General features: G+C 38.7%; 1 protein-coding gene across 1 annotated transcript; it reads right to left on the bottom strand.

Annotated features, from left to right (window-relative positions):
* Nucleotides 1-12,481: 12,481 nt before the first annotated feature.
* On the bottom strand, nucleotides 12,482-20,463 carry LOC138702875 (tRNA-splicing endonuclease subunit Sen15-like). Its single transcript, XM_069830244.1, has 4 exons — nucleotides 20,284-20,463; nucleotides 20,079-20,160; nucleotides 19,805-19,997; nucleotides 12,482-14,797 (listed from the first exon to the last, which is right to left on the bottom strand). The coding sequence occupies exons 1-4, from the start codon at nucleotides 20,308-20,310 to the stop codon at nucleotides 14,386-14,388; spliced, it is 714 nt and encodes a 237-aa protein (XP_069686345.1). The 5' UTR covers nucleotides 20,311-20,463; the 3' UTR covers nucleotides 12,482-14,385.
* Between the last annotated feature and the right edge of the window lie 1,238 nt (nucleotides 20,464-21,701).

Below are 21,701 nucleotides of genomic sequence, written 5' to 3'. Positions count from 1 at the left end.
ATAACTTTTGGTAACGTACCCAACACTTATGTTTCCCTTTCATTGCTTCTCGTGATGTTGGAGTCTGTATGTAGCTCTGGAAATTCGGATATATCTGCGTCTATTACACGTTCCGAAACTTAAAAAATCTCACGCCAGAGTGCACACCGTGTAAATCTTACAAAACAAGTGGATCTAGCTCATGTTTATTAAACTGCAGATGGAGTTCTATGGCGCATTAGGTACGGAAATGGACCTTCCTAAGTGAAGCTGACGCTACGCAAGTTCGTGTCAATGGCCCTCACGTTATGGCGCAGTTTAATTTGGTATTTCTCTTGTTTAATTATGCGGACTGGAAAACTCAGACTGATTAATTTCCTGTTCCATGACAAGACGACCAATTGATACAAACTTCATAAATAAACTCTCCATAATGTAGAATAACAAGCAATTATCTTGCCTCTGCGAATTTATTACAAAGAAAATGGTGTTAATAATATTAAAAATTCTACAAATGGAAATATGTTTCATGTTTAAGACAGGAGTACGTGCACAGAGCACTTTGATTCTGCGCCTTTTCGTCAGAATGATAATTCTATTTACTCTGTATTCATTTTAAAGCACAGATGCCATTTAAGTAGTATGAAATAATGGTGAGGCTATGAAGGAAGAACAGTGAAAGTGACTCAAGAATGGAAGTCCTTGTAAAGAACCTGTCCACAACCACTCTGTCCACAACAAATCTCAAAAGGGTTTTCCAGGAATCGAACCTCACTCTTCATAGGAATAAGTCCTCAACTCACTCACTGAGCGATGACCTGTGTCTCTGGCTGACTGGCCTTCTAATTGCTGACAGATGTATTGAGTAACTAAATGCTGAATTGCTGAACAATTTTATCGCTCTCTGGCTGACTGATTATCTCAGTAACTCCTGTGTTTCACTAAAAGCTGATTGTCTCATTCAAAGACGGTTCATAGTTTAACCACAGTCTAGTATATACAGTCACGAAGCTTGAGTTATTGAGGGTGCTAGGAACAATAGATTGTGCCGGTACTATTTCGCATTGTCTGTAATGGGGCGATAGTAGCGATCCTAGTGGTCAGCAACTATCTATGGATGCATATTTCCTATATATTGAGCTTCGTGACTGTATATACTAGACTTTTAACGTTGAAAAATTTATAATATCTAGGTTAGTTTAGGTACAATAATGTTTTTAAAAACATACATTTATTTGAATAATTTCAAGAGAAAAATTGTTCCGGGGCCGGGTATTGATCCCGAGACATATGGCTGAGCGCGTCAACACTCTACCGACTGAGCTACCCAGGAACTTCACCCGACATCGTCTCTATTTTTCCCAACCATAGGTCCCGGGATCGATACCCGGCTCGGAACAATTTTTCCCTTGAAATTATTCAAGTTTTCTTCACAGGGAGCTTTACTTGAAAGCTAGATTTGCAAGAAATTTATTTATTCAATTTTTGTTTCAGACTCTTAATTTTCAAGATACTTAAGATTTCTCAACGTTAGATCTCAGATAATATATGCATGCACAAGTAGTCTATACTTTCACTGACTTTAGTGAAAACTGCATGCGGCTGGAGCATTTTGAACATCTAAAAATGTAGTTTCGAGAAAAAGACAAATTTATGAACGGGGATGCAATACTGACATATGCAGTAGATCTATATGAAAATCGCTACTGGACCTCAAACAATGGCCACCGACGTAGCTCAGGCGAGCGCGTTTGCCTGCTGATCCAGAGTTGCGTTCGGGCGTGGGTTCGATTTCCGCTTGGGTTGATTACCTGGTTGGGTTTTTTCCGACGTTTTCTCCAGCCGGTAAGGCTAATGTCAGATAATCTAAGGCGAATCCTCAGCTTCATCTCACCAAATATCATCTCACTATCACTAATTCCATAGACGCTAAATAACCTAGTAGTCAATACAGCGTTGTTGAATAACCAAGTAAAAAATCTCAAAGAAGACTTGGAGGCAAAAAATATCTCTATCAACTTTCTAAGTTCCCAGGGAACATTTTCGTACAAAAAAAATAATAATAAAATTGGTTTTTGGCCAATTTTTGTAAAAACTCATTCTTAGTTGCTCATAGCAATTCTTCGTCAGAGGACTGCAAAAATGTCTCACTAACTTCTGACAGTCTGGATCTGTTTCTACTTTGACAAAACAAGTTCGATGTTAAGGTCAATAAACTATGAATAACAAAGACAGCTTGTAGATTTGTCTTTAATGGATGATTTGAAGAAAACAATACCGAGCATCTGAGAGTTCTTCTAACACAGATTTGGCCGATTTGAGTGTTCATAACAACGTCAGTACGGAGTTTTCAACCTGGTGAGGACACGCAAGACATTTCATCTCTACACGACATTCAGGCGATGGGATTTCGTTGTGTCCTGGCCAGACACTACGTCAGTGCCATCCAGGGACAGGGCTTGCCGAAATAGACGCCATACTGTCAGATGTCGCAGATCCGTATTGCCTGATTTATGTGTTAAGCGCACCTCTTCCCTAGATACAGAATGGAAACAGCTGCGACAACGCAGGAAGCTGCGATCTTATCGTGTAGGAGCGGCAGTATCCCATGAGAACAGATGATTCAGAAATAAAGTGGGATCAGCGATAAGAAATAAAACACGGAACGGGGAAGGAAAAAACAAAGTTATCAAGCAGCAACAACGCAGTATTCAAGATATGGATTAACCAGGCGTTACCTCGTTAAGAGGATGTAGGCATTTTTGTCTGCATTATTCATATCGCGATTTAGATTTTAACCGTGAAGTAGTTTCCAATTAGTGGTCCGCGGACACCCAGGAGAGCACGTAACCAATTCACAGGGATCGTCGCAGTATTCACAAGTAAGATCTCCATTAATGAAGTACGAATTTTTCTTATAGATTCAAAATTTCCATATGGTTACTTGAACCAATTTTGAGTGGCTGTGTATGAGAGCACACTCTGCTGATGTTCAGACATACTTGAACACTCTGAACATTACATTTCAATGTAGTATCTGAACATCTTTAAGATGAAATTGAGGCGGTGATTAAAAAGATACAGATATAAGCTAGCAAGGTTGATGGTGGCAGCCTCACCAATGGAGACATTTTTGCAGTCCTCTGACGAAGAATTGCTATGAGCAACTAGTCACCGGCGTAACTCAGGCGGTAGCTCGTTTTCCCTACTGATCCGGAGCTGTCTTAGGCAGTGGGTTCGATTCCCTCTTAGGTTGATTACCCGGTTGGGTTTCTTCTGAGATTTTCCCCAACAGGACGGCGAATGTCAGGTAATCTATGGCGAATCCACTGCCTTATCTCGCCAAATAACATCTCACTAACACCAATTCTATCGACGCTAAGTAACCTAATAGTTGATACATCGTCGTTAAATAAACTAATAAAAAAGTGACAAGGAATTAATCGAATCCCTATAATTACGTAAAACGTTTAAGCTGTTCGTGATTGTTATTGTGAGAATGGTTGGGATTGTAAGGATGTTAGGATTTGAAATGAAAGTTTGATTTTCACTTGTCTTCACACTCCCCGCATTTAAATTAGACAGAGCCTTCTCGTTAACTAGGCCTACTCCATAATCGCTTCCTTATTCCATGAGGCCTAGTCTCCAGACAACAATGCAATTGATAGTCGAAACGATCCACACATCAGTATGACGCCAATGAGTTGTTTGAAATTGTAATGAATAATATAATCTATATTTAATTACAGAGGTTTAAATTCATTTGGAAATTAATACCACATTTAAGGAATTTAGAATTATGCTGTGTTAAGTTAACTATTTCTGTCTTTATAGTCCCCTATTTAAATTTAACAAGACAGAGCCTTCTCTTTAACTACTTCATAATCGCTTTCTCATTCCATGTGGCCTAGTCTCCAGACAACAATGCAATTGATAGTCGAAACGATTCACACATCAATGTGATGCCAATAAGTTATTAGAAGTTTTAATTTCATTGCAGAGAATTGCAATTATTTGGAAATTAATACCAAACTTATGTACAGTACTTTAGCATTAGACTGTATTGAATTAACTACTTCTGTATTTATACTCCCCGCATTTATTAATCACCTCCATTTGTGTACAAATAATTTTTATTAAATTAGAATTTAAGTATAATGTTTCGTTAAGTTTTTAAACTTTAAAAAGTTTCGTTCAAAATTTCTTTCCAAGTACATCTCATACGAAATCACAGATATACAGCAACTGTTCTAACAGAGTCGTCATTTAGAGGGAACAGAAGAGGCAATTATCACCAATTGATATCAAATTTCACATTGCTATGTTCTACATTCTACTCTACACCTTAGGCCAGGGGGCCGCACTGAGGTAATGTGGGGAAAAGGGAGATTTCATCATCAGAAAGATTGAGAAACACTGCTATAGATCACTGTGGGATTTCTTTAGTAAATAAAAAGCCGGACTTACCTCACACAGCAGGAAGTATGCGTACCTAAAGCGTCTCGCGGACCACATAGTATTCAACAAACCACGCTTACCTAAGGGGTTTCGCGGACCACGCAGTGGGCTCGGACACGTGCGGGCGGGAGTCTGCGAGAGGCCCCGCGGTGCCGGCCCGCTGGCCCACTTCCCAAAGACTGACGAACTTTGCTTGTTTACCCATAACCCTGTTTTTATTGATCAAAAACTTTCCCGTCTTCATGACAGTTTGTTGTCATGCGGTTGCCATGACGACATTTCTCTCTCTTCGCTTGTTTCGTCTCTATGGTTACAAAAACCACGTGGGGGGAGTGGCCGCGAATCGGACGAGAAGAATCACGCGGCGAGGTATCGGCGACTGGCCCGCCCGCGGGTGGGTTTCCCCGCGCACTGCCGGCGCTCTGATCAGCGGGGTCTGACCCCAAGACCATGAATACAGGGTGGAAGTAATGTAATTGCTCAGATTGAAGGGGGCATAGAATCCATCAAAATAAATAAAAGAAATCTATTACCGGTATGCATTTTGTAATGAAGTGCATGGTTAATTAGAAAATTGGATTAAAACTCTACGTAGTTTGGCAACAGCGCATCGCCGGCTCACTTACGAATACGCACACAAACTCAGGTCTCAATAGCAGCATTCTGTCCCTTAGTCATTGCAGTAGGGTTGCCAGACTTCCTAATGGAAGGACATAACTATACGTGTTAATCTTTTTTAATTTGAAAGAAACCCGTCCATTTTATTTAAAAACTGCAAAGCAATAAATCATCTTTTATCAGTTTTGGAGCCTAGCAGGATATTTGGCTCTACCGCACTGGCCTTCATCCAGACAGCTCAGCTTCGATATCTGGACTGATTTTGATGGAATTAGTGATGCAAAAAGCGGAGATATCAGAGGGATTTTCTCGAAAGAATGAATGGATGAATGTATAGATGGATGGATGGATGGATGGATGGATGGATGGATGGATGGATGGATGGATGGATGTATGGATAAATGACTGGGTGGGTGGGTGGATGGATGAATGAATGACTGGTTGGGTGGATGGATGGATGGATGACTGGGTGGGTGGGTAGATGGATGGATGGATGAATGGTTGGGTGAATGGATGGATGAATGGATGAAGGATGGATGGATGACTGGTTGGGTGGATGGATGGATAGATGGATGGATGGATGGATGAATGAATGAATGAATGAATGAATGACTGTTTGGGTGGATGGATGGATGGATGGATAAATGACTGGGTGGGTGGATGGATGGATGGATGGATGAATGAATGAATGGTTGGGTGGATGGATGGAGGCCGGATGGATGGATAAATGACTGGGTGGGTGGGTGAGTGAATGAATGAATGGATAAATAACTGGGTGGATGAATGAATGAATGAATGACTGGTTGGGTGGATGGATGGATGGATGGTTGGATAAATGACTGGGTGGATGGATGGATGGATGAATGAATGGCTGGGTAGATGAATTAATGTAGGATGGATGGATGGATGGATGAATGAATGACTGGTTGGGTGGATGTATGGATAAATGACTGGGTGGGTGGGTGGATTGATGGATGAATGACTGGTTAGATGGATGGATGGATAGATGGATGGAGAAATGACTGGGTGGGTGGATGGATAGATAAATGACTGGGTGGGTGGGTGGGTGGATTGATTGATGAATGACTGGTTAGGTGGATGGATGGATAGATGGATGGATAAATGACTGGATGGGTAGATGAATGAATAAATGAATGAATGACTGGTTGGGTGGATGGTGGATGGATGGATGGATAAATGACCGGATGGGTGGGTGAGTACATGGATGGATGAATGAATGACTGGTTGGTGGATGGATGGATGGATGGATGGATAAATGATTGGGTGGGAGGTTTGGATGGATGGAGAATAGATGGATAAATGACTGGCTGAATGGATGAATAGAAGGAGAATAGATGGATAAATGACTGGGTGGATGAATGAATGAATGAATGAATGAATGAATGAATGAATGAATGAATGAATGAATGAATGAATGAATGAATGAATGAATGGATGAATGAATGTCTTGGTGGATGAACAGATGGATCGATAGATGAATGAATTAATTCATTAATTAATGGAAGGGGAAACGGGAGGGAAACATTTAAAAGGTAGGCTACGCGAAAACGCGTCCTTGTAAGGGAGATTGGGGCTGAGAGGAAGTGTCTATGTGATCTCCAAGTCTGCTGGCCACTTGTCTCACTCCGATTTTCACCGTTCCATATTAAGGTACTTCAGAGAATATTAAGGAGAAAGCAGTCAAAGAATGTAACCTAGTAGCTACTACATACGGGGGATAGAAATGGTCGTAGAATTAGTAGTATTGGCCAGAAAAGAAACTTGAATGCATGTATAGGACTCGAAATGAAATGGACAGAAGAATAAGAAACGAAGCTGTGTTGGAAAGAGTGGGTGAATAAAGAATGATCCTGAAACTGATCAGAAAGAGAAGAAACTGCCTACTGAAGGATGTATTGGAAGTAATGTTAAACGGAAGAAAATATCAGCTGATAGACGACATTAAGATATGTGGATCGTATGCGGAAACTAAGAGAAAGCCGGAACAGAGGGAAGATTGAAGAATGCTGGGTTTGCAGTGAATGACATGTCTTTAGGCAGAGAACTATGTATGAATGAATAAAATCGTCCACAAGACACAAGTGTCAAAAATGTCATTTCTGCGCAAGTTTCAGAATGTTGCAACAAGGTGTATTTTACACAACCCGGTTTCTGAAGAACAAGTAAATTGTTACGTGTAACGATCATATTTCATTGTTATTGGCATGCATAGGCGAGGTGCGCTTGCATTTGGACCGTTTGTGTAGCATGCAAGTAGGAAGTGTGTACAACGAACTCTTGACAGTTTGGATTGTCACGTTACTTACAAATAGTAAACAAACACAAAGACAGCGCGAATCAATATTTTGCCTGCCGCTGTATTACGGAAGTCGTGCGTGCAGCGTGTTCACAACAGTGTGTGCCGGGGGACATGCCTGCACTTCGCAAGCTGCTCTGACTTGACTCCGTCACGGAAATCGTGCGAATGGTCCGGCCTGGAATACTAGCAGCCCATCAAGATTAGTTGACGAATATCACACGTTTAGTGGCTGTCAGAGAGCTTATTTTCATTTTATTAACATTCATCTGTGGTCAGAAATGAACTATCCATCAACTAAGGTAACCCACTGACCATAATAATAATAATAATAATAATAATAATAATAATAATAATAATAATAATCCGTGACGCTACAGCCCGTGAAGGGCCTAGACCGACCAGCCGGCTGCTGGCCTCACGCCCACATGCCGAAACAGAGGTGGACGATCATCCAACCAAAATGGAGGTATCGTGTGGTTAGCACGATGATCCCCCCAGCCGTTATAGCTGGCATTCGCAACCGGATTTCGCTACCTATCGTAGCTTCCCAAGTGTATCACGATGCTGGGTGGGCACCGATCCCATACAATGGCCGAAATTTCATGAGAAAATGTCTTCCCCCATGAGGACTCGAACCAGCGCGCATTCCGTAACGCGAGTTCTAGGCAGGATGCCTTAGACCACGACGCCACGGCGCAGGACTACTGACCATAATAAAGCAACAATATTTTAAAGTGAAACATTTATGCACTTGGCATTGGATAAATCTGGTCACACTTTCTGTTAATGCGGTTCTCTCAATAATAAATTACAGTAGGCTTTGTATGACTAAATTATGATTTGTTCAAAGTACAGCAGTTTCGACATCCAGTCGTGATAAAACATGAAAGGGAAACGAATGTGACATAATAATGAAATCATTAGACTTTATTCGTACTCAAATGAGATGATTAATAAATACAGGAACTATGGAGTCAGAAACAGTTAATTTAACACAGTCTAATTCATTCTAAAGTAATTAACTGTGGTACTACATACAGGCAATTTCAACAATAACGTATTAATCATTAATACACGATTCATGTATTTTGACGCTTCTTTATTTCAGTGATTTACATGTTTATATAATGGGGCCGCGTTGAAAACAGTTCCTGTAGATCTGAGACTTCGATATCAGTTGAACTTAGAAAATATTCACGTGAAACGTTTTTAACGTCTAAAATCTTAACGAAACACTATACTTCATTTTAAAACAATAAAAAATTATTAATCGCACAAAACTGGGGGTGATTAATAAATGAAGGAGAATAAAGACATAAATTACTAATTTAATATACCCTAGTTATAAAGTACTTAACGGTGGCAATAATTTCCAAATGAATCCAGTCCCCTGTAATGACATAGGCCTATTATACAATTTATTTTTTTTATTTTATTGGGTTATTTTACGACGCTGTATCAACATCTCAGGTTATTTAGCGTCTGAATGATAGGAAGGTGATAATGCCGGTGAAATGAATCCGGGGTCCAACACCGAAAGTTACCCAGCATTTGCTCGTATTGGGTTAAGGGAAAACCCCGGAAAAAACCTCAACCAGGTAACTTGCCCCGACTGGGATTCGAACCCGGGCCACCTGGTTTCGCGGCCAGACGCGCTGACCGTTACTCCACAGGTGTGGACTTACACAATTCATTACAATTTCAAACAAGTTATTGGCGTCATATCGATGTATAAATCGTTTCGATTGTCAACTGCATTGTCTCGAGACTAGGCCTCATGGAATGAGGACGCGATTATGAAGTAGTTAACGAGTAGGCTCCGCCTTATTAAATTTAAATGTGGGGAGTATGAAGACAGGAATGAACAAAAATATCGAACTTTTATTTCAAATCCAAAACATGCTCACAATAACAAGAAAATGGACAATTACGACGAAGTGAGAAGTGTAGAGAGAGAAATGAGAACAATAGCTGTTTGTTAATCCGCTCTTCTCTCCTTTCCACTCGCACATCTCTCGATTATTCGCTGGTTGAAGTTCGGAATATTCAGGATGACGTCTCTCTATGGGCAGCATTGCTAGAGCTGACAGTCTGTCTTGGTCACGGTATTTCTTATAGGAATTATAATTAGCACAGTATTCACTGGGGTCTCTGACAGATTACTCAGTCAAATGAAGTTCGAAATAACCCGGCATGTTTCTAAACTATTTTCGAATCCAGATATGGGTAACAATCGGTAGAAAGTTTGAATAGATTTTCTGGAAACCTTTTAGTGTAATGTGAGAACTTTTCGGGGAGAAAAAAGAATGCTGCAACAAAATGTCCAGTAACAGTGAATATTACTTTTGCTTCGCATTTTGATCTTTTGCTAATTTCTTTCGCTTCCTTTTTTTTTCTGAGCTTTAGTCTTCATCTCTCAAATGAGGATAATAATAATTTTATGTATGGCAATCTCTATCTAGGATTCTATCGCCCCTCCACCAGAAATCTTAATTCGCATTCCCTTTTCTCTCACCAAATACATTGTAGACGACACCCCAGTGAAGGTGGACCAGTGAGAAGAGAGTACTGTGTCAGACAAGTAGCCAATCCTGATACTCTTATGCAGACCATTCCCTTTTCTCTCCCCAAATATATCGCAGACGACACCCCAGTGAAGATGGACCAGTCAGAAGAGAGTGCGTGTCAGACAAGTAGCCAATCCTGAATTTGATAAGCCAACAGTAGTCCTGGTTTTTATGCAATTTTTTATACTCTTATGCAGACCATTCCCTTTTCTCTCACCAAATACATCGCAGATGACACCCTGGTGAAGGTGGACCAGTGAGAAGGGAGTACGTGTCAGACAAGTAGCCTATCCTGAACTTGATAAGCCAACAGTAGTCCTGATGTTTATGCAATTTTTTATACTCTTATGCAGACCATTCCCTTTTCTCTCACCAAATACATCGCAGACGACACCCCGATGAAGGTGGACCAGTCAGGAGAGAGTACGTGTCAGACAAGTAGCCAAACCTGAATTTGATAAGCCAATAGTAAGTAGTCCTGGTTTTTATGCAATTTTTTATACTCTTATGCAGACCATTCCCTTTTCTCTTACCAAATACATCGCAGACGATAACCAGTGAATGATGACCAATCAGAGTATAGCAATGTATCCAGGGTATGAATTAATAGGGGGATGAGGGGGATTTCCCCCTATGTTGGAAAATTATCCCCCTCTCATAATTTCATATTAACATCCCTGCCAGGGATAACTTCTATCCCCCCATCACAAAATATAATTGTTTTAATACGAGTATATGTACTTTATAAAGTACAGAATAAGCAAAGAAAATATTTATGTATTATCAACACCAGCAAGATGGCAACAATCAATAACTTAGGAACTACACATCTTATCTCAAGCCTGTTCAGGGATGTAATAATAATTATTATTATTATGATCAAGATGCAAGACAAGCAACTCAGTGCGACCAAGTGTTGAGCCTTATCGAATAAGGATAATAATAATAATTTTATGGCATTCTCTATGTAGAATTCTATCCCCCCATCAGAAATCTTAATTCGCACCCTGGTTGAGTCAAACTCCGCAATGAAAGCTTTGTGTATACACAGCATTGAGCTTATAGAAATTAAACTACGCCTCCCTCCTATCACACCTCTCACCCCTGCACAAACTCAAGTCTCGTCTTTCTTCAGGTAGCCAGCAAAGCTGCTAGTACCTAACAAGGCTCCTACAAACGATGAAGTTCTCGTCACAATTGAAAGCCCATAGATGCTAGTCAGATTAAAATTCATCTAAATGTTAAGGTAATAAAATGTAGATTTAAAAATAATAGCACTCACAAACAAAAATTAAAACTCTTCACGAGGAAGTACCATATGCAGCAGCCGTCATTGGTTTGAATATTTTAAGGGCATATAAAAATAAATGTACAGAGTGAATATAAAGTCTTTCCCTGATTATAAACATTTATTATTGAAAAACTACGTTAGAAAGTTATGTTTTATTTAACGACGCTCGCAACTGCAGAGGTTATATCAGCATCGCCGGATGTGCCGGAATTTTGTCCCGCAGGAGTTCTTTTACATGCCAGTAAATCTACTGCCATGAGTCTGTCGCATTTAAGCACACTTAAATGCCATCGACCTAGCCCGGGATCGAACCCGCAACCTTGGGCATGGGAGGCCAGCGCTATACCAACTCGCCAACCAGGTCGACTCTATGTTAGATACAGGGATGAGATTTTCAGCAAATGACACCTCAACCTGCAAAGTTTTCATGAATACCGGTACATCTCAACATGTGCTCCGTTTGTTACCCGGAGAACATCAGATCGATACCCGATTTCATGCCATGTTCTCGCTAAGATCCTGCTTTTGCAACCCACAAAACCGAACATTGTATCTGTTGACTTTTCCGGAGGTGTGAAAAATTTTGCACAGACGGCTGCAGTTTGACATGTTCAAAGTAAAAAATCATGCAAGCTTTGTTCCAGACGACTGTCCCCGAAGTGCTGCATTTACTGTGAATATTCTGGAAGCAATTGAACGATATAATGACTATTTTAACCAAGTTTGTTTTTCTGATGAAGCAATCTTTCATACCTCCGAAAAAGCCAAAAGAAACAATGTTCGGATTTGGGGGTCGAAAAATTGGGATGTTGGCAAAAACATGACATGAAATCAGGTTTCAATCCGACATTATCTGGACAACAAACGGAGCACATATTGAGATGTACTCATGAAAACTTTGAAGGCTGAGGTATCATTTGCTAAAAACAGCAACCCTGTATCTAGCATAGTTTCTGAGTAACAAAAGTTTATAATCAGGAAAAGACTTTATATTCACCCTGTATATTATGATCTAAGTTATACTGTACCTTTTAGTTCTATTTTAGATTTTGATGTTCAATTTTCCTACATTTCGTTAAAATAATCTGATAACCCTAACAAGAACAGGAACAAGTTGAAAGATATGAATTACAGTGTTACTCACCCTGAAGACCTGAACTGCAGTCCTGCAGAGTATGGAGGCTACAAGGAAGATGGGAATTTTGGTGGGAAGGTGAGTGGTTTATTCTTCTGCCATTATTTCATTGCTTTCCTTTATATTACTATCATTTATTCAGAGAACCTTGTGTAGAATACTGGGTGAATCATATCTGCAAAGACCACAAAGCAGGAACTTGAGTTATTGGCAAACACAGGGCTATAATCTAATTACTGAGACAAATGCTGTATTGGTGACTCAACGCATAACATATTATTGTAAACCATTATTAAATATCATCATCATCATCATCATCATATCCTTCACGTATTAGACCCTACAGGATCTGTTACGGTCTCATGTCTCTCTCTCTTCTTAAATATAAGGCTTTAAAACTCGCTTCACTCACGCAAATAAGAGAGGAGATACTATAAGCATTTGAAATGTGGATATGGAGAAGAATGGAACGTGTGAAACTGACAGACAGAATAAGAAATGAAACTGTGTTGGAAAGAGTGGGTGAAGGAAGAACGATGGGAGTATTCGAAAACAAATATACGAATTATTCGATTCTTGTAAGTTCTCGAAATATATCTCGAATCGTGAACAAGTATTCGAATACTTTGCTCAGACGATAGATGCTGCGAGAAGTGAAGAATGAGAATCCTCCGAATGCTCATCAATCGTATACGAACATGAGATAGTTGCGTGCAATAAAGACTTGCTCCACATCGTCTCTCTGTCTAACCTCTCTTCTCTTTCTTTCTCTCATCTAATTGCGCAATGCAAGAATACAACTTCTTTATCAAAAGTTACAGATAGCTACCAGCATGTGATTAGAATAAAAAAAATATGAACTGTGCTTGCACAATACACTGCTGTCACTGCTATTGTTATCGCTGCCATGCTGGATAAGAAAACCAAGAAGTGAGAATGTGCCAGTGAGTAATCAAATCCCTACTTGCTTACTTACTGGCTTTTAAGGAACCCGGAGGTTCATTGCCGTCCTCACATAAGCCCGCCATTGGTCCCAACCCTGAGCAAGATTAATCCAGTCTCTATCATCATATCCCACCTCCCTCAAATCCATTTTAATATTATCTATCCATCTACGTCTCGGCGTCCCCAAAGGTCTTTTCCCCTCTGGCCTCCCAACTAACACTCTATATGCATTTCTGGTTACTGTTACTCCAAGATATTTGAATTTTTCCTCCTCTTCGATTTTTGTTGACGTCATACAAAATTTTGTCGAATATCCTTTTAAGAAGATTAACTCCATATGTAGATGAAATTAAATCGTTATTCGAATAAATTACGAAAGTATTCGAGAATTTTTATTCGAATTATTCGATTCTTCCCTCACTAGCAATAAAAGAATAATGCTGAAACTGATCAGGAAGAGGAAAGGAATTGGCTCGGTCACTGGTTGAGAAGAAACTGCCTACTGAAGGGTGCACTGGAAGGAATGGTGAATGGGAGAGAAGACGAAGTAAAGAGAAGAGAAGGAAGGCGAAGCAAACGAAAAAGTACGAGAGGAGAGGAGAGGAGAGGAGAGGAGAGGATGCATAAATAAAGAGAAGAAAAGAGAGACGAAAAGAAGAGAGGTAGAATTATTACGAATGTGAACAGGAAAGAGGAAGAGGAAGAAAAAAGACAACTACTACATAAATCCATTATCATATTTTTCGACTGAATTTCGCTGAAAGATGTCAAATAATATATATTTAAGGATAATGTCATCTGTGACGAATATCAACCTGGCACATTTCGTAAATGTGTAACAGTGTCTGTCCCAGAAGACACCGATTTTATCTCACAGAGCTACCACTATTGTAATATATTATGTAATAATTACAAAAAGTTCGCTCAGAACATCTCAGTTTGACATTCAACATTGTCTGGCAGTTCACAACTGCTTGTGGTCTACAGAGTGAGATACTACTGCTGGTACAGGCCTATCACAGAAATCTGAACAAAAATGTCAAGAACAGAATCTATCAACTGAAACACATGTTCACAGTTCAAGTTCTTGGTCTTCAGCAGCGTCTTTTTTTCCACTTGCTACCTCTTCCTCGTTTGCACACACTTCAACATCAATATCCTGCTCCACTGTTGAATTTTCAGTGCACACTTGTTTGTCACTAGATGGCATGTCAGTAACTTCAGACGTGCTGGCTGGCATTTCAACATCCTCGGCTTTGTTTTCATCTGGCTGAGAAGTTTCCACGCCTTCTTCAGGTACAGATTTCTGAGCCCTGGCCAGCAACTCGTGCCGCATTCGACGCATCTCCACCTCGATGCAATGCTTGGCTTCATCTCGCTGTTTCTTGCGGCGGGCAGTTTCTGGTGAGTCGGGAGGCACCAGACCTTGCATCATGCGGTAGTACACAACTGTGGAGTCGTGCTCCTTCATGGCCAGTGTTATTCTACAACACAGTCCCAGTTCTTACTATACAGGATGAGGAAAAATCAAGTTTCACAAAGACGTCAAAACCAACATTTTTTATAACACAATCAAAGGTTTCCTTGAAGAGCGATTGGTCATCAAACAAATGTCATATAGGTGTCCCAAAAATAAGTGGCATAACTTAAGGAATGTGTTCCTAATACTGTATGTAAACAATGAAAACAGTTTTTATATATATATATATTTTTTTAATTAAGTAAACTTTATTGTACATAAATAAATACATTATAGTTGGAAATAACAAGAACAGAGAAAGGAAAACAAAAAAAAATTAAATAAAAATAAAATAACTTGACACTTGTTTATGGGTACTACCCACTGGCAATTCCAATAAGTACCCTATAGCCTCATATCACTATGCCGTTTTCTTTTTAGTCTTCTATGTGCTGGATCTTCTGGTGGGTTAGTGACAATTACTCGTATATAGGTTTGCAAATGCTTAGTTTCTGAGTTACAGGTTTTCATAATACAGTCAGCTCTGGATATAGTGAACCTAAAACTATAACTTCCCCAAGAAAATGTAATTTTAAAATGGCTAAAATAGTAATTTAGGAAACCTTTTCTCCTATAAACTTCCAAGAATATGTTCAGAACAAAATCTACTCCTTAAGTGCACTGAAAGACAAAGGATTTGTTCAGCTTCCTGGACAGCTTGAAACATGTTAAAGGGAATAGTGTACGCAGTGAAGGAGAAAGGAAGGATTAGTTCTGACTCCTTTAAAAGAGGTTATTAGAAGAGTAGGAAGAGAAAGTATTTTCTTTTGTAAAAAAGGAATAGAGTGATGACCAAAGGGTAAATACAAGAAGGATTACAGTATAATGGTCCTCAACCCTTCCTCCTGCATCTTTGTAAAAGTGAACCCAGGGAAATTCCATGGCCGAGTACACAGTAGCATACTTCTACTGGGAAGAGAAGCGAAATTGGTCAGTGCCTACTACCTACATGGCCAGATTAGATTCAAGTTTCGAACTGTGAACATCAGGATGTCAAAGCATAAAGTGTTTAAGTTGGAAGATACAGCGAACATTAGTACTGATATTGAATGTGGTCTGTTCCAAAAGGGCATTAATACTGTATGTATAGCAACATCAGTAGTATAAAAACAGACACTCCGGATTTAGTGAACCTCGGATATAGTGAACGAAATATGCTGGTCCGCAGAGGTTCACTATAACCAGAATTGACTGTACGTGCTAACAATAGGAATGTCTTTAATCTTCCACAGGTGGTTTCCTACAACACAAGACACTGTTTAATACAATCTGATATTGTCTGGTTAGTGGTACATGTTTTTTTCTAGTTGATTATTTTACGACGCTTTATCAACTGATATGGTTATCTAGCATCTTAGTGAGATGAAGGTGATAATGCTAGTGAGATGAGTCCAGGGTCCAGCACCGAAAATTACCCAGCATTTACTTTTAATGGGTTGAGGGAAAACCCTGAGAAAATTTCAACCAGGTGATTTGTCCCAACCAGAATTTGAACCTCGGCTTACTCATTTCACAGTCAGGCAAGCAAATCGTTACTCCACAGTGGTGATCTGGTACATGTTGATTGAACGTTAGTTCATGATTATTGTGAACTGTGCTTCATATATTTAGATCAGCCATTTTCAACTGGTGTGCTGCGAGAAAATGAAAACAGTAAAGGTTGTCTTAGCAAAAATTGGAAAAGTAAGAGTGAAAAGAGTAGTAAAAAGATTGAATCCACAAGAGTCAACTTTCGGCGACAGTGGCACAAGTCAACAATCAATAAACACAGTGTAGGTATGTGAACAGCAGAAAAGAGAATGACTTTCGTAGAACTAGGGTTACCAGGTCAGTAAAGTTAGAATATCATATCAATCTTATAAAATATCGTATTTTACTTGTCTTTATGAAAAAAAAAATCGTACATCAAATACTTTGACAAAACATATAATAATATTGTATTTTCATATGCCCTTAATAGCAAATTAAGAAAACATGCATAGTACCATAATTATCACACTAATATTGCATTGTAATAATTTTCTATAATTAAATTTTACATTTCTATCATAAACTTCAAATAAAAGTACAAAAAAGTGTGTCAGTTCTATTTGTGAATAATATGTGTTTTGTTCTCTTCTCAACTTTTTTCCCTCATATGCCCTTTCACTATCCATTATACTTTATCATTCCCCCCTATGTTATACTTATAAAATTGAAAATATTTTACTGTACATATTAATGAATGTAATTTTATCTCATTTATTTGTATTTTAAAGTCCTCATTTCCTTCTAAAACTCTCGAAATTGATTGGGAACCACAGCTTTGGATTATATGAGTGTGCTGCAGGATTTCAAATTACATCTTTAGTGTGGCACATGTTGAAAAATGTTTAAAAACGCTGATTTAAATTATTACGGCAGGAAAGTTGAGAGTTGTAGCACACTGCTTCATGAACTATGACACTACTCGCACAGGGTAACCTCCAAGGTGACTTTAATGTTAGTCAGTATATCGCAAAGTCTTTTTTGCTGATTAAATACTGATCTGTTTTGTGTGATGTCAAAGATCCAATAACAATTTTTTGTTCACCTACTAAGGTGTTGCTTATTACTGGAAATGTCCAGGTGGGTGAATTGTGACATAATTAGAGCACGAATTAAGAGAAATGTGAGTCTATACATAATGTATAAATAACAGTCAACTCTTCCAACTGAGAAATTCTGAGAAAAAAAAAGTTAAGTTCACCTCCAATCGTATCTGATATTGAAACTGATTTATACTCCCAAAATGACCCTTCACGGGGCTACTAAGGCCATTTGCTTCTAGCTCAATTATTTCCCTTTGAATGAATGGAGTTTATAGCCTTATGTAGGGCCTTTCCGAAAGTAAGAATCTGTTTCAAATTCAGTTAAGATAAAGGGCGAACATTTTTTCTTTCAAAGATAGGTATCTGTTGGAAAGGTTCAGTCTACAACTTAACAATGTTTATGTATGGTTTAAATAACAGTCATATTTTAAGTTTTCAAATTTATTTAGGCTAACATTATAGATTATAGACTATAATTAACCATTTTAAAGTCTATTTTTAAAATAAATAATCCATAGCACTATCTTTTAAGAGCCCAGACTGACTAGCCAGCTGCTGTCCTAACGGCCTTATGCCGAGCCAGAGGTGGACGATCATCAAGCCAGAATGGAGGTATAGTGTGGTTAGCATGATGATCCCCCAACCGTTACAGCTGGCTTTCATAACAGACTTCGCTACCTAACATAGCTCTCCAAGTGCATCACGATGCTGGATGGGCACTAGTCCCATACACTGGCCGAAATTTCATGAGAAAATTCCTTCCCCCTGAGGACTCGAACTAGAATTCATTCTATAATAAGAGTCCAGGCATGGTGCCTTAAACCACACAGCTATGGTATGGGACTCTTCAATTATAAACATGCCCTATTTAATGAATATACATATTTTTTTGCCACCATTTTACTATATGACTGCAGCTTATCACTTATCGGAAATATATTTTCCTCTTTGTGATTATATTCATATGCAGTCAATATTTTTTTTATGTTATTTTTTCTTTTTTATTATTTCTTTAAGTTCATACTTGTTTACCGGTATGTATTTTCCTGTATGTGCTTTGATCCTGGTTGAGTGGAAGAGAAGGCCTGATGGTCTTAACTCTGCCAGGGAAAATAAAACTATTATTATTATTATTATTATTATTATTATTATTATTATTATCGGACAGTTTTACTAAGTTCACTTCTCGATCAGACAGGTGTCAGGCTTGTTGCAGGGAGATGATACGATGATATATTAAGTGATGATAAAAGGGTGAAAATTGGGAAGGAGTTGGATAACGGCCCTTGAAATTGGAGGGACTTCGAAAACCAAGGAAAATCTAAGTTAGGATAGCCAGCCCCTAGGATCGAACTAAGAGTCTTTTGAATGTAAGGTAGGAATGATAGCCATTACACCAACGTATTCGGTTCAAAACAGTGTAATAAGACAAATAAATGTGATATTCCCCAGGTTCAATGTTACAAAAGTATAAATAGACATTTAATGTTGTTGTTTAGTCAACGTGTACAAGATAAGTTGAAACCTAATAACTAAGGCCAATAAGGCATCACTCATGAGACAACTAAGCCAGGAGACGAGATAGGCTGGCTAATTCCTTTCCCCCTCCACAGGACACAAAACTCTAACTGAACAGATAACAAATACAAACTTAAGAAATAATATAGTCAGGAATAAAATAAAATAGTCCAAACAAAACCTGAGTATAATACTAGGCATTCACTCATTCTATTGTCAAAGGCATTTGACTAAGACAGGAGGTTTGTTGCAATGTACTTTCAGAATCAATGGCACAGTCCAGGAGCCTGTCGAGGTGGAGGGAGCAGGGAAGTAAGAGGAGAGAACTAGCTGTAAAGATCTCCAATAGGAGGGAATGAAGAGGTAACGAGTTCCTAAGGGATCAGAAGAAATGTAGGATGGCTGTGTGCACAGTAACAGACACTGTTAGATATTACATTACCCTGAAAAAAATGTATTAATAAGGTAAACTTCGATGTGAACTGATCTAATAATGGTAAATACACTATTAATTACGCACTAGTACACACATCAGCTCTAACCAGTAATCAAATATTGGTGAACCTTCAACAAAACTAGTGATTGTGAGTGGCAGGCAGGCAGGCAAAAAAGAAAATAAGGTACAGACCTAGAATGCCACAGTAACACTCTGAGTCGTTGTTACACATTCTGAAAAGGCAAGTAACGTAACGTGGTAAATTACATAAAAAGTGATTTGAAGAATAAATAGTCCGAGGCTCACACGGACCAAATTTAACGTAACACTGTGGTAAACTGGAGAAAAACGTATATCAAGCGATCTGAGTGTACTGCACATCTAAGCTCAAGTCACGGCCAAACTGGTGACTTCAACCCAAAATTAAGATTCGCAAATTGGCAATTACCCTTTTCTCACTTCGTCTGCGCAAAGTGTATCCTGCACCTTCCGTATCCACGCAGGAGTTATTTCAGAAATAGTTGATAGTGGTAGAAATATTTCCGGCGACGCAGAATCATGACTTCTGCCTTTTGTACCCGTCAGATACAACAAGTCCAGCTCACGACTGTACAGGTATTTTACATCTCGTAGTGCCTGAACTAAACACAAAAATATGTTAAATGCTGTAATTACAAACTACCTATGTATACGCCTACTAACATTTCCAGACATTTACACACCTTCACACAAATCCATATACACTTGAAAAGCAATTCCAACACTGAATTGGTTTCTACACCCCAGGTTTATCATATCTTGCAACTGAAATTAAAAAACCGCACATTAGTATCGGTAAATATTTATTCACTTTGGAGACGTTTATTCACAATGAATGTGAGGTTATGTTTGCATAACAAGCATGTCCACATCGTTTGTTTAACTTACTACAGGATGAACTATGTAGTTCGTCATCTTTAATTCCGAGCAAACAATTTTTTAATATAAATTTATAGCAGAAAACATGACCTCAAATAAATACAACACATCACTTTATAGCTACTATTAATGCATACTCCAAGCAAAGTTTCAACAAAAAACAATCGCTTAAACCTAAGAGTATAGAAATAAAAAGTCATTCTACACCACAGATTACATACAGATCTATACTCTCAGATATAAACAAAACCATAGCATAGGGCGCAGTAATCGTTGCCAATACCATTCTTAAAACACGCTATAAAACGTGCATGTCGCTAAATAGATATACTATTATTAATTTACCAAAAGTAAAAATTGAGAAATTAATTATTCTGTCTTCATTAGGTTTAAAAAAAGCTGAATCTCTACCAGTAATATAAATTTGATAAATTTTACTGATCAAAGTAACACAGAAATATATCACATCTAGCGAAAAAGAAATCGCCTCCATTGGCGACAATGCTATTTACACGTTGGCCAATGAAACAAAACGAAATTCCCTTCCATCCATATTTCAGCACAAAAAAAAACAAAAGGGAGAGGAGAGAGAACAAAAAAAAAAAACCGCACGCACAAAAAAAAAATCCCTTCTCCGACAATTAGACACTATGACAATCAGAACACCGAAGCCATTGGTGCAAACCGCAAGCCACAACCGTCCCACATCTTAAATATCGACGTGCTACCAATCTCAATGCCAGTTCCTGATACACACAGCATAGTATGTTCTCTATACTGTGCACACAGTAATCTCTCCGCACACGTGTACCACGCCACTCATGTCCACCGAAGTAGTGGACGAAACATTTGGTTGTAATACCGACAGACCACGGCCCTCTAGCCCGAAAAATACCCATCCTATCAACGCTGGCCGTGAAAGCCTACATTCTAAGATTGTATTGTTCGACTTTATTGGAAAATACAAAGAAAGGCCAGAGAAATCCTATTAAATGCGGAGCCAAAGCATGGGAAGGAGGAATGCAGTTGAAAATGTTTACATTTATTTATTTATATGCAACATTATTTTCATTTATTACTTGTAATTTATTAAGTTTATGTTGCTGTAACACCTATAACTGTGATGTGTAGGAAGGAATGCATTGAACACTTAAATGTATATTATTATAATTATTAAATGAAGTTTTTGTACATTAGCATGTTGATTGACATTACTTACTTACTTACTTACAAATGGCTTTTAAGGAACCCGAAGGTTCATTGCCGCCCTCACATAAGCCCGCCAGCGGTCCCTATCCTGTGCAAGATTAATCCAGTCTCTATCATCATACCCCACCTCCCTCAAATCCATTTTAATATTATCCTCCCATCTACGTCTCGGCCTCCCTAAAGGTCTTTTTCCCTCCGGTCTCCCAACTAACACTCTA

Source organism: Periplaneta americana, chromosome 7 (assembly GCF_040183065.1).
Source record: "Periplaneta americana isolate PAMFEO1 chromosome 7, P.americana_PAMFEO1_priV1, whole genome shotgun sequence".
NCBI classification, from domain to species: Eukaryota; Metazoa; Arthropoda; class Insecta; order Blattodea; family Blattidae; genus Periplaneta; species Periplaneta americana.
This window is presented reverse-complemented; position numbering and strand designations above follow the sequence as displayed.